At 37.5% G+C, this 12,109-nt stretch overlaps 1 protein-coding gene across 1 annotated transcript in view; it reads right to left on the bottom strand.

Annotated features, from left to right (window-relative positions):
• SCLT1 (sodium channel and clathrin linker 1) overlaps positions 1–12,109 on the bottom strand; it is a gene marked incomplete at its 5' end in the record, with an annotated part of 41,336 nt that overhangs the window by 20,582 nt on the left and 8,645 nt on the right. Inside the window, 4 exons of the mRNA XM_010187884.1 lie at positions 2,581–2,758; positions 4,439–4,530; positions 4,703–4,793; positions 11,851–11,921. Coding sequence (XP_010186186.1) covers positions 2,581–2,758; positions 4,439–4,530; positions 4,703–4,793; positions 11,851–11,921 — 432 coding nt within the window. The remainder of the gene's footprint in view (positions 1–2,580; positions 2,759–4,438; positions 4,531–4,702; positions 4,794–11,850; positions 11,922–12,109) is intronic.

Genomic DNA, 12,109 nt, shown 5'->3' with positions numbered 1-12,109 from the left:
CGCTCTTTAGCTGTTTAGCATAAAAGAATGGTGAGAATTATAGAAAAAGGTGTAGCAAGGAACCCTTCCTGAGGAGGATGGAAGAAAGCTACTGATGCTAAAGTATAATAGGAGATGCCAGTCTGAAAAGATTACAGAAGGTAATACAGAATTCTTGACGAGAGAGATGAAAAAATCCTAGGTGGCACAGAGAGAATATACAGATGCATAAAGTGAGAAAGACATAAAAACGTCCCTAATGGATGACATAAATTCAGCGTATAGAAGGCTACTCACTTCAGGTAGTTACATGCTATTGCATTGGTCATATTCGTTTTTACTGTTCCCATTCAATTCAACTTTGTATCTCATTTCTCAAACTACTCTTTTAAAATTCTTCTGATGTCTTTCTAGAAGCTTAACTTTGTGTGCTTCATAATGTTAACATAACAGAAGCAGCATTATTATGACAGCTTGTTACCCGCTGTCCAATCCCCCAGTCTCTTACAGAGCAGGGAGAAACCTCTGTAGCCACAGTTTAAGACATAGTGTTAACTGATACATATTAGTGTATTATGCTGCATTTTTTATGCTATACATTAATAAACTTCCCAGTTTGAAAAAACACAGGATGTTTTAGCGAGAGTAGAAAATTAACAAGTGCCTGCAAATTCTAATCTATTCTTACTACAGCATTATACTAAACTGTTACTTATAAAAGTCTACTTATTTATCTGTATCTCTTCAGTTACTGCCTTAGAGAAGCAATTTACATCACAATATTTTTTACCAGGCCACTTCTTTCTGTCAAATTCATGTGAGTTCATAGCAAGCACCATCAAACGATGTGCTGAACTACTTTTAGATGAAAAATGGTGTTCTAATACTGCTGTGATGTATTAATACTTAGCAGACTGGAAATGTGATTTATCCTCCTTACCAGTAATTTTCAAATGAAAGAGTGGTTTTTAAACTCTGAAAAAATGATTTTATTTTTACCTTTCATTCTTCATATTCTCCCCAGGCTGTAGCGGAATGCTGTTAAGGATCAAAAAAATCTTACTAGAAAGGAAGGAACTGACAAGTTCAGACGTGACCATCAAGAGCTGAAGGACGTAAAACCGGAGCCTAACAGGTAAGCGGAACTGTAGATCAGTTCAAAAAGGAAATGAAATGCAGAAAGTTATAAGGAAATCACAAAAAGGAAAAGATGCCACCAAAGGTTTCCTAAATGACTATAAATACATGGGAAGAATGACAGTAACAAGATTATAATCCTCTTTTCTATAACAAGAAGAATAACAGAAGTTGAACTGCAGTAATGACCAGGACCCGTAAGCTTTGTCAATATTTTAATCTACTCTGGAAGCAGGCCAGAAACTAGCAGGATCTCTTTAAAGATGCTAGTTCCCTTTTCTGTTAGGAAAAAAGGCGGCATTTCTGCCTCCTTTGTCACTGAGCTGAAATCAACAAAACAGCCAACACTGAATATAATATTCCAAAAATTAAAAGTAAAAAGCTAGTTTAGATACTCAGGAGGCTTCTCAAATTTGAAAAACGACTTCAGGAAAGTTAAGAACTGGGAGAACAGTGTGACTAATTTTTTGACCAGTGGATGTGTCAAGACATGCTGGATCAGACCTTGCACTTTAGGAAATTTTGGTGGATTGTTCTGTTGCGAATTTGACTGTTTTCCTATCTATGCTTTTGGCATACACATAATTCTATGAAAGTTTAATCACATATTGTATACAAAAATTTGTTTTAAGGCCTCTCCACATGTTTAGTTTTCTTTGCTGATGACTCCTGCACTTTCACAGGTCTCCTATGTTGTACCTGAAATGGGCTGATCAAACTGCACAGGAAGGTGCATTTGTGTTTAAAGGCATCTTTATTTCTCACTCTCAAAATTCTATCTGTGGTGTCAAGTACCACTGAGGACTGCATGAATGTATTCTTAACAGACATCCATGCCACCTCCTAAACTGTTTTTTGACTGGTGAGACTAAATCCAGCACTCAGCATGGCATATTTGAATTTCTTCTGCCATTTTATCATACACTAACAAACACCTTTGCAATTTTTTTGACTTCACCAACTCATTACTCAGTCACTTTTCCAGACTTTTTTCTGAATAATTAAGATCTGAACACAGAACTCACTCTTCTATTGGTGATCTATGTCCATTATTTAACATAAAAGTCCCTTTAGTTTTAGCTGTTCTTTCCTAATCATGAATAGGTTACAAATTTGTAACAGGACCTTCATCTCTATTCTGACAGCCCAATTTGTTTATAAGTATTCGATAAAAAACATGGTCAGAAATCTTTGAAAATTCAAGTTCAGACACAGTATTATCACTTAGATCACCTTTAACCAGACACTCAACACATGCTTTGAAATTTGTACTCTACGACAAGTCTAAGTAATGTATGGTCACATCATAGTTCACTATTTACACATTACTGATTTTAATGTAACAGACATAAAAGCAGCTTGGATGTGCACGCACGTATGCCTATAAGAATAATCAGGCACTTTACAACTGTTAGTGATGAAAGTATTCTAATACCTAAGAAATATCTTCATCCGTTGCCTTACCTGACTTTTCTGTAGATTAGATTCTTCCACGAGCTGTATGCAATCTTGGACTTTTGCAACAGCATCATACTTCTCCCTTTCTAGATTAGCACACTTTGTCTGAAGCTCTCTGATTTGTTTATCCAGGGCTGTTCTTTCTGTTCTCAGCTGTTCAGCCTCTTGAACAGTAACACGTAACCTACAAGACAACAGTAATTTTACTCATTTAACAATAAGATGCTTAATTAAGACACAAATTCTTTCACACTTAACTAACAGAAAACATTTATTCATAAGCTGCCAAAACAGCATTCCTGGTTTTCTGCTTGTTTTCGAACAGAGTCTCTAAGTTTAATATTCATCAAGTCCTAGAAAGAAAGAGAATTAAAGGAGTTAACTCAGATATCTAATCTCAGAAGATCCTTAGAAGAATGTTGCTATCCTGGGATACATCACTGAAAGCATTCTATATTAAACCAGAATAGAACAGCTCCAGAAGGAATAAAGTTTTCCTCTGTGGAGGAAATGGAATAATTGGATGTGGGCAATGAAGTTGCAGTTATACCATTAGAACAAGAAAACCACTGGTAATTTTACAGCAGCTCAGAAATTCTTATTGTTTAATTATGATTGTCAGTATTGCAGGCATGAGAAAGGGTGAGAGTGTCTCAGAGGTATCCTCAAAAAAGATCTCGGGAAGTTTCACAAGTCTTGCTGGTTCAATAAAGTGCACAGTTCTACACATCCATAGCGATCACTTTGGCAACACTTGGGCTGCCTTTTCAAGCAGCCATGCTTTTTTAACTTTCTAACGTGTTTGTAATAAAACATACAAAGCAAGACAACCACCCTATTTTTGTAGAACCAAAGCACAACTTTTGTAGAACCAAAACCCTATAGAAAATAATAAAACTAGCTGATTTCTTAAGACATTTTAAAATCAACTGAAGAGTCTCCACAATACTTAGGCCAGTAAAATTCATCAAGTAGAGGCAGCAACACCAACTCCTTGAGACACTACTTGACCACATAGTCACAAGGTTGTTTCCCTGGTAATTATTTGGCTTCTGGAGTTATTGAAAGTCTGCTAATCATATTCACTGGGCTGTGACCAAGAAGGGAAGATGAAGAGACACAGTTATTTCAGTCAGAAATTCACAAAATCTTCTTAGCTATCAGGCCATGTGACTAATGTTAATAATTCAGCTACTGGTTGTGATATTCGAATCAAAATCACTGTGCTCAGCTAAGTCGGATATCCTTGTAAAGTGAAAGGGAAAAAAAATCTCCATAGTTCTTTTGTATCTAAGACTACATCAGATATAAAAGAATCTGAGAGATTCTTAGATCTTCCAGTAGATAGTGCTGGAATTAAAGTTCTACTCCTTATTGGCTATTCAAACTACTTTAGTAACTAGCATTTGCTGTTCAGAAGTGTGCTTCAAGGGTTTTATTAAATAGTCTTTTTTGTATAAAGACTGCTGAACTAAGACCTGAAACCAAATCTCATTTAACATGGAATGAAAAATCTGCATTTGCCTGAAGAACAGCTACTTTACATAAACATTTTCAAATTTCAGTGTGAATTTTTTTTCCTTAGAACTTCACCTGAAGCTAATGAGAGTTAAGTTTAATAACTAGAATTTATGTACAAGAAAGAAAAATATACGCCTCTGTTTTTCTACATCATAGTCAATAAATTCAGGTGGTCTGTTTTATCATTTTAAATACACTGAAGTCAGAAATGAAGCGTAACATACCTGTATTTTGAGAAAACAGAACTTCTCAGAAACGCAAAACCCAGAGGCTAAAAAAAAAAGGTAGTATTTTATCTAACTTGCATGTATCCTGTTATTAACACCCAATGAGCTATCTTTACCTTGTTTCTAATTGTTTTATACTAGACTGCATTTCTTGCAAACGTTTGTCAGATGCTGCTTCTCTTTGCTGGGCAGATATCACGTCCTCTTCCTAGAAAGAACATATGTGTTATTGAGCTATCACCTGAGCTTCCTGGAACAAAATAAATATATACCAACATAAAACAAGTTACAGAACAACTTGTGGTTAATTTAATGTCAACATTCAGATACCTGACTAGCCATTCAATTGCAATGGAAAATTATTCCTTTCTCTAGAATACCTTTCTTTCCAATTGGCCTTGAAGCTTCTCTGTCAGTCTCATCATTTCATCAACCTTAGCATTTGCTGTCCGCTCATCTATTTTGGCTTGCCTGCATAAAGAAACCAGTCTATGAATTACATTTCAGTAATTATAGGGGAAGAAAAACCCTCTATTACAACTTTGTTGAAATAGCTGTGAAGGGCAGTCAGGTTTCGTAACACTCCTACAGGGCAGAAAAGGTTTACCCCTTCTCCTTCTTGCTATGTGGCACAGTGAGAGAGGAATACTAAGTTCATTAAACAGTTTTCCTGTGAAAATGACTTGTTAAGGATAGCTTAACAGAAAGGTTTGCATGTTGATTAAATACTTGGGAGGACTAAGCAATCAAAACCTTTAAGACATTCAATAACTTAAATATAATTGGCCACTAATACTTAATAGAGAATTTTTTTTCAGAACTGTATTTCACTTTTTAAAAGCAGTTTAACTAGGAGTTTAAAAAAAAAACATTAACCACTTCTGAAGAATTTAGCTGATGTGCTTTGCAGTCTGAAGAGCTTTGATGAGCTGAAACAGAAGTGGGGGGTAAAAAAAAGGACTAGTTAATCAATCAGACCTCCTCCCCACAAGAAAAGCTTATGGAAATGAGCAACCCTCCTACTTCTCTGACTTGAGAGCAGAAAGACACAGAAAGTCCTTCACCTGAGGTGTAACCCAATTATTCAGGCTGCATATTAGGCTAAATTTAAAGACCAATGATTGACTGTATCAGAAAGTTTTAAAAAAAGAGCAAACATATTAGATAAGATAAAGCAAATGTACTGATAGTCATGAAAGAAGCTAGAAAATTTTTAATACTTTTAAGAATCAACTTCAAGCAAAAGTTGGTTATAGAATTATAACTTCGATTTATTGGCATTAAAGGCAGGAACATATTTTATCTATATGAAGATCTTAAGCAAAACACACATAATCCCAGCAATTCTACTGCATATACTTAATTTCAGCTTAATTAATCAGAAAAGCTAATTTTGTTATAATTTCTTTAAAAAGCAACAGCAAAGATCAAAACTTTATTCCCATATACATGGCCCTCATTACGGGTCCAAACCTTTGATCTTACTCCACCTGAATAATGCGCTTTTCTTCTGCAAAAAATAGTTATATTTGTGAGGACACTAATTTGCTTCTGTCAAAAATTTAAAATGTGCTGTAAAATAAAACAAAACCTCAAAACCCAGCATAAGAAGGAAAAAAATCAGAAAAAATAGAGGTCATAAAACTCAAAACAGCTTAAGTATTAAAAAAGCATTTTTATGACCAAATTCAGAGGTGTGTTTAACAAGGAACAAATTTGATTCTAAAGATGCAGCTTTTATTCTTCACTGTGCAATATACCTTAAACTTGAATATTAGGATTTAGTATATAATAATATAAGCTTTAGGATTCAATGCCAAGTTTGTTAGCTTATATGCATTATCTACAGATCTTTAAAGATACTTCATTAGCATATAGATTAAAACACTTTTAATACTTCCTGCTAAACTCAACAGTTCACATCACAGGAGCAGACCATTTGATCGCTAACATCCCCTCTCCAGAGATGGCTGCAAGTAGCTAATTTAACAGAACAATAATACAGGTAACTAAATTATTAACTGTATACAGCAGAGTTTAGAAAGGCTAAAGCACTAATACATGTTTTAATAAAAATAAATAGCATATAAATAAGTGAAATCTGTTCACACCTCAACTGTCTACAGAAATACATCAAATATTACATTATCTCTATGCATAGCAATTATGATTGTTTAATAGCTAGCTCAATAGTACATAAACATGTATGTAAATAGTACAGCGTTGTGGCAGATGCACCCACCCTACTAAAGACCTGAGAAAAACCCAACAAAGGCAGTGCTAAAGTTTCTGGCCCTGGTGGCGCCAGGACTGCCTCCCCCCTCACAGCTCGTGTCTGGTCCACACAGTGGGGGTCAAAGGCAGGAAAGTTGGGGTCCTCAGCCAATAGGGGGTGACACGACCATGTATTGACCACAGATCAGATTCGACCAGGGTATAAATGGGGCCCCGTCAGAGGACTCATTTGAGTCGGTCCTCCTCGGAGCAGCGGGTCTGCAGTCGGGGACTCTCCCCTTGAGTTGGGACGCCACTTAAGGCAACCTCTCAAGACTGAGAGCCCTCCCTTTTTGGTGAGTGACTGAGTGCACATTTTGGATTGTTTGGCCAAAAACTTAAGAATTCTTAACTCAGCTGTGTCTGGTAATATTCCCAACCAGCATATCGAACCTGTATTTGTTAAATGTCAGTGGGATGATGTCTTGGTGAATTAAGTTTTGTCTGCTTCATTTCAGTTGCAGATTAAAGCTTGTTTGAGTTCATTATTTGTGTGCATGTAGCCATTTTGGTGCAATTCCGTGACAAGCATAACCGTGCATTTTATATTGAGTTTATGATGAGAAGCAATGACGTAGTTTGTAAACACTTCTTCAGGAAGTTTTTGCTGAAATGTAGTTTTTTTAATTTTAGGTAAGGCCAGCTTCTGATCTAAATAATAAAAGCTAATATTGTCCTGAAAATAACTTCAGCAGAACTCTAAAATTTTGTCTTTTTCCCAGATTACTTGCCAAAACTTAATCTAGCAGTCATCTTTTAGGGACGCATACTGGCGATAAAGGATGATAATACAAACATAAATCCTCTTATATGAAAGTTGTTTGGTTTTTTTTTAAATCTACTTTTCCTCTCTAGACTTGTTACCCTGTCACCATAAATCAATGTAAAAGCATCCAAAAATACTAGAATTGTCTGCAATATATGCTACGCAACCACATAAACTACATCTGTGTAACTTCATGTTAAAGAAACAACTAGTGAGAGCACTCCAGACTTTGAGAATCACTGCAGGACATTAGAGCTATACAGAGCTGCTGCTGTGTGCTTTGCAAGCAGAACAGTGCTGTTTTTAGGGCTGCAAGAACTTTTAGCTAATCTCAGCAGAATCTGAGTGTAATCAGTACCCCTAATTAAAGATGCAAAATTCCTCTGAAATGAGTTTGCCCAAAACTTAGGATGCTATGGGGAGAGTAACAGTTACAAAGGTTGCTCATGCTCACTGCAAGCCAGATGAACAGTTACGGACAGACTTTCGAGAAGACAGCCTTAAAGGAAGCATGAAAACTTGTGACTGTGTGTGACAGCCCAGCAGTGAAGCTGTGCTCGACCCTGTTAGGGATCGCACCATGGACACTGGCACTTTTTCCTCAGTCTGAGAGCAGCTGTCCAACCAGACACCCAGTGTGCACCCCCATGTCAGACTTACAGCACAGGGTGGAACAAATGGGGACCAATATGTCAGGTGTGCGTATGGGAACTCACGGGCTGCCTTCTCAGCAGACTCCAGGAAACAGTACAAGTTTGCATAAAGCAAAGGAAAGCACTAACACTTCCAGGAGGAGGGGTGTGCAGATGGGGGAAATGTGTGCTTCCCAAAAAGGGAGTATCTGTGCACCTGTACACGCAACACTTAATCCACATTTCCTGTGAGATGTGCGTGCACCCACATAAGAGCAAGTAAAAAAGTGTGAGATAGGCGCTTCATGAATTAATTACAGAAGGCTGTTTATAGATTTTTGTGTGTTCATTAATATACTGCAAATGCCTAGTATCATCATGCTGTCCTGGTGGACAGCAGGATGACCATGAGCCAGCACTGTGCCCTTGTGGCCAAGAAGGCCAATGGCATCCTGGGGTGTATCAGGAGGGGGGTGGTGAGTAGGTCGAGAGAGGTTCTCCTCCCCCTCTACTCTGCCCTGGTGAGACCGCATCTGGAATATTGTGTCCAGTTCTGGGCCCCTCAGTTCAAGAAGGACAGGGAACTGCTGGAGAGAGTCCAGCGTAGGGCTACAAAGATGATCAAGGGAGTGGAGCATCTCCTTTATGAGGAGCGGCTGAGGGAGCTGGGTCTCTTTAGTTTGCAGAAGAGGAGACTGAGGGGAGACCTCATTCATGTTTATAAATATTTAAAGGGTGAGTGTCACGAGGATGGAGCCAGGCTCTTCTCGGTGACAAACAATGATAGGACAAGAGGTAATGGGCACAAGCTGGAACACAGGAGGTTCCACTTAAATTTGAGAAGAAACTTCTTCTCAGTGAGGGTGACAGAGCACTGGAACAGGCTGCCCAGAGAGGTTGTGGAGTCTCCTTCTCTGGAGACATTCAAAACCCGCCTGGACGCCTTCCTGTGCAACCTCATCTAGGCGTTCCTGCTCCGGCAGGGGGATTGGACTAGATGATCTTTTGAGGTCCCTTCCAATCCCTAACGTTCTGTGATTCTGTGATTCTGTGATTCTGTGATCATGGTTTACCTGTTATATTATTAATATTGATCAGTAATGTGTAGGCCATTGACAGTCTGTTTATTAGTGGCATATAATTAAATGCTGATTGACTTAAGCTACATGTTGAGTAGTCTTCCCCAGCTAGAACATATTAAATCAGAAATTTAGTGTTCTGAAATGAGAATGAGGATGACTAGTCTACTCTAGAACTGCAGATCCTTAGATGGAAGTCTATACTTGCATGTACACAGAATATATGTAAATATAATATGTAAATAAATAAAAATTCACTCACAATTTCCTTATTTATAAAACACCAACTAATAAAAAATATGCAGATATATTTGGGCATGTGTGAAAGTCCAGAGCAAGACGATCTACTAGTTTTCAGTCAGTCCCCAGGGACTTAATATACTTTCTTCCTGAAGCACCAGTTTAAGCAGAAAACATGCATCTCTACATCATCTTCTACAAGGCAGGCTCGTTGCCATGTAGAGAGTTACACAGATCCCTGTGCGTATACATGACTACAAATCAAAGACTTTGGCCATTTTCATTTTCATGCCCTATTCTAAATTATTTGGTCAAAGTGGTATCATTAAAGAATTTCATGTAACTCCATGAATCAAGCCTAAAAAGGAGCTTCCTTTTAAAAAAATGAACTAAAGATGGGACCAAAGGAAATCATGACACCTGTAATTTTGACAAAAACACTCAACTGGCTGCTCAACCACAGTGTGAACGATTTTTTTTTTTTTAAATCAAAAGCATCAGGAGAGTGGGAGTGTTGGAAATGCAGAAATAAATGGAATGTTGTTAACATTTACTGGAAGTCTAAAAATAGGTTCAGTTAATGCTAATCGCTTTCATAACCCATGTGAAGATTTCCTTCTCCTTCTATGACAAGGTGACCCACTTCATGGATGAGGGAAAAGGCTGTGGATGTTGTTTACCTGAACTTTAGTTAAGCCTTTGCTACTGTTCCTCGCAGCATTCTCATTAACAAACTGGTTGCCCAGGGCTTGGACAGGCGTACACTCTGCTGGATCAAACACTGGCTGGATGGCTGGGCCCAGAGTGTGTTGGTGAACGGAGTTAAATCCAGCTGGCAACCAGTCACAAGCGGTGTTCCCCAGGGCTCAGTGGTGGGGCCACTTCTGTTTAACATCTTTATCAATGATCTGGATGAGGGGATTGAGTCCTCCCTCAGTAAGTTTGCAGATGACACTAAACTGGGTGGGAGTGTTCATCTGCCTGAGGGTAGGAAGCATAACCAACTTGAAAGTGATGACAGAGTTTGGAAATACTTGAAAAAAGACTGGTTTTAAAATTGGTTAATAAATGTTCAATAATGACCAATATTCAACACTAATGAATCACAGAATATTAGGAGTTGGAAGGGACCTTGAAAGATCATCCAGTTCAACCCCCCTGCCAGAGCAAGATCACCCAGAGAAGGTCACACAGGAACGCATCCAGGCAGGTTTTGAATGCCTCCAGAGGAGACTCCACAACCTCTCTGGGCAGCCTGGTCCAGTGCTCTGTCACTGTGGGTATTGCCACACAGTAACTTTAATAGCTATGAATAGTACAACTAGACTCAAACAGATGCTGAAATTTGTGTAACACCAATCTTTACAGTGCAAAGCACTTAGCATTACAGCAGATACGAACTGCACTTCATGGAATACTTTGTGTGGGCTTGGAAGACAGGAGAGGCAATGTCTGATGCAGCCATACCTTCTTGGAGGGATAAAATTAGCATCAGTGTGCATTCAGCCAGCCAATGTTTCTAAATATCAGCATTACCTGCAAAAGCTGCACATGAAATTGTGTGCACGAACAGATGTGCATGCACACACAGAGGGATCTTTAACTGTTTACAGAAGAACGTGTGGCAACTTCTGGAAATTATTTTGACCATTTTCAGCATGACATTCTTTGAAATCAAAAGATAAAACTAACCAAAACATCATAGCAGTCCAACCATATTGAATATTTTAATCACAGTATCAAAGGAAATTACCATCACTAAAATCAAAGGAAAATTTAGTAATTAATCAAAAAATTAAGTACATTATTTATAAATTTTAAGCTTACAAATGTAACAGTTTATTTAAAAAAGCTTATTTAAAGCTATGCAAAAAATTAATACTGGTTGATAATGAACCTACTTCCTTTTTATTGTCAGCCCACAAATCCACTGTTAACTGAAATTAAGTTTTAGTTTGACCTCAACCATCACCAATTAAAAGAGTTAAGAGATTCTGGCACTGAACAGGCTGACTGTAAATATAAATAATCATGAAACTATATCACAAGTACTTTTCTCATTTTCCTTGATATACTTCTGGTATATAATTAAAGCTTCTCTTACGTCTAACTTCCAAAGAGCCTATGGTTTAGAGCTCTTTGAGAAACAGTGAATGGAAATTTTATTAAAAATATTAAAACTCGAAACTACTTTGAACATTCAAATTTCAGAATTAAATAATTGGATTTTGTGCACAGAATATGCTAATGAAAACCTATATTCGGACTCAATTTCGTTGTGATACTGACATTTTTTTCCTTTTAAATCAAGGGTCAAATGCTGAATATTTCAGGGAACAACTGCACCAAACAACACTGGAAACATGCTATCATAACACTAATGATGCACACATTTTTAACAGACTTCAGAGGCATTAACTGAAACCATTGTAACTAATATTATCAAGTCAGTTTGCAGTACAAACAAGATCCATAATACAGCAGCAGGTTACAAAAACCTATGGAAAATATTAATTTTTAAATTGCTAGGCTTATACCTCAGCTTTTTTTGTAGCTGGTCTTGTTCCACGTGCCATTCTTTTAAAGTTTTCAGAAACTGCTGATTGCTCTGCAAAATAAGGAGATATTTGGAACATGTTCCCTATTGTATTGAAAAGGTTACATACTAAGAATTATTATAGGGCATTTCTACAGAATAGAGTATCATAAAAATAGCCAGTAAGGTCTATTTAACACTGTGGCTGGTCTCCAAATGCCAAAGTTTAGGTAGAGTACTGTAGAGGCAAATGTGGAGTA

The sequence above is a fragment of the Mesitornis unicolor genome, unplaced genomic scaffold (assembly GCF_000695765.1).
Source record: "Mesitornis unicolor isolate BGI_N332 unplaced genomic scaffold, ASM69576v1 scaffold23297, whole genome shotgun sequence".
In the NCBI taxonomy this organism is placed as follows: domain Eukaryota; kingdom Metazoa; phylum Chordata; class Aves; order Mesitornithiformes; family Mesitornithidae; genus Mesitornis; species Mesitornis unicolor.
The sequence above is the reverse complement of the archived record's forward strand: the minus strand, read 5'-3'. Positions and strand labels throughout refer to the sequence as shown.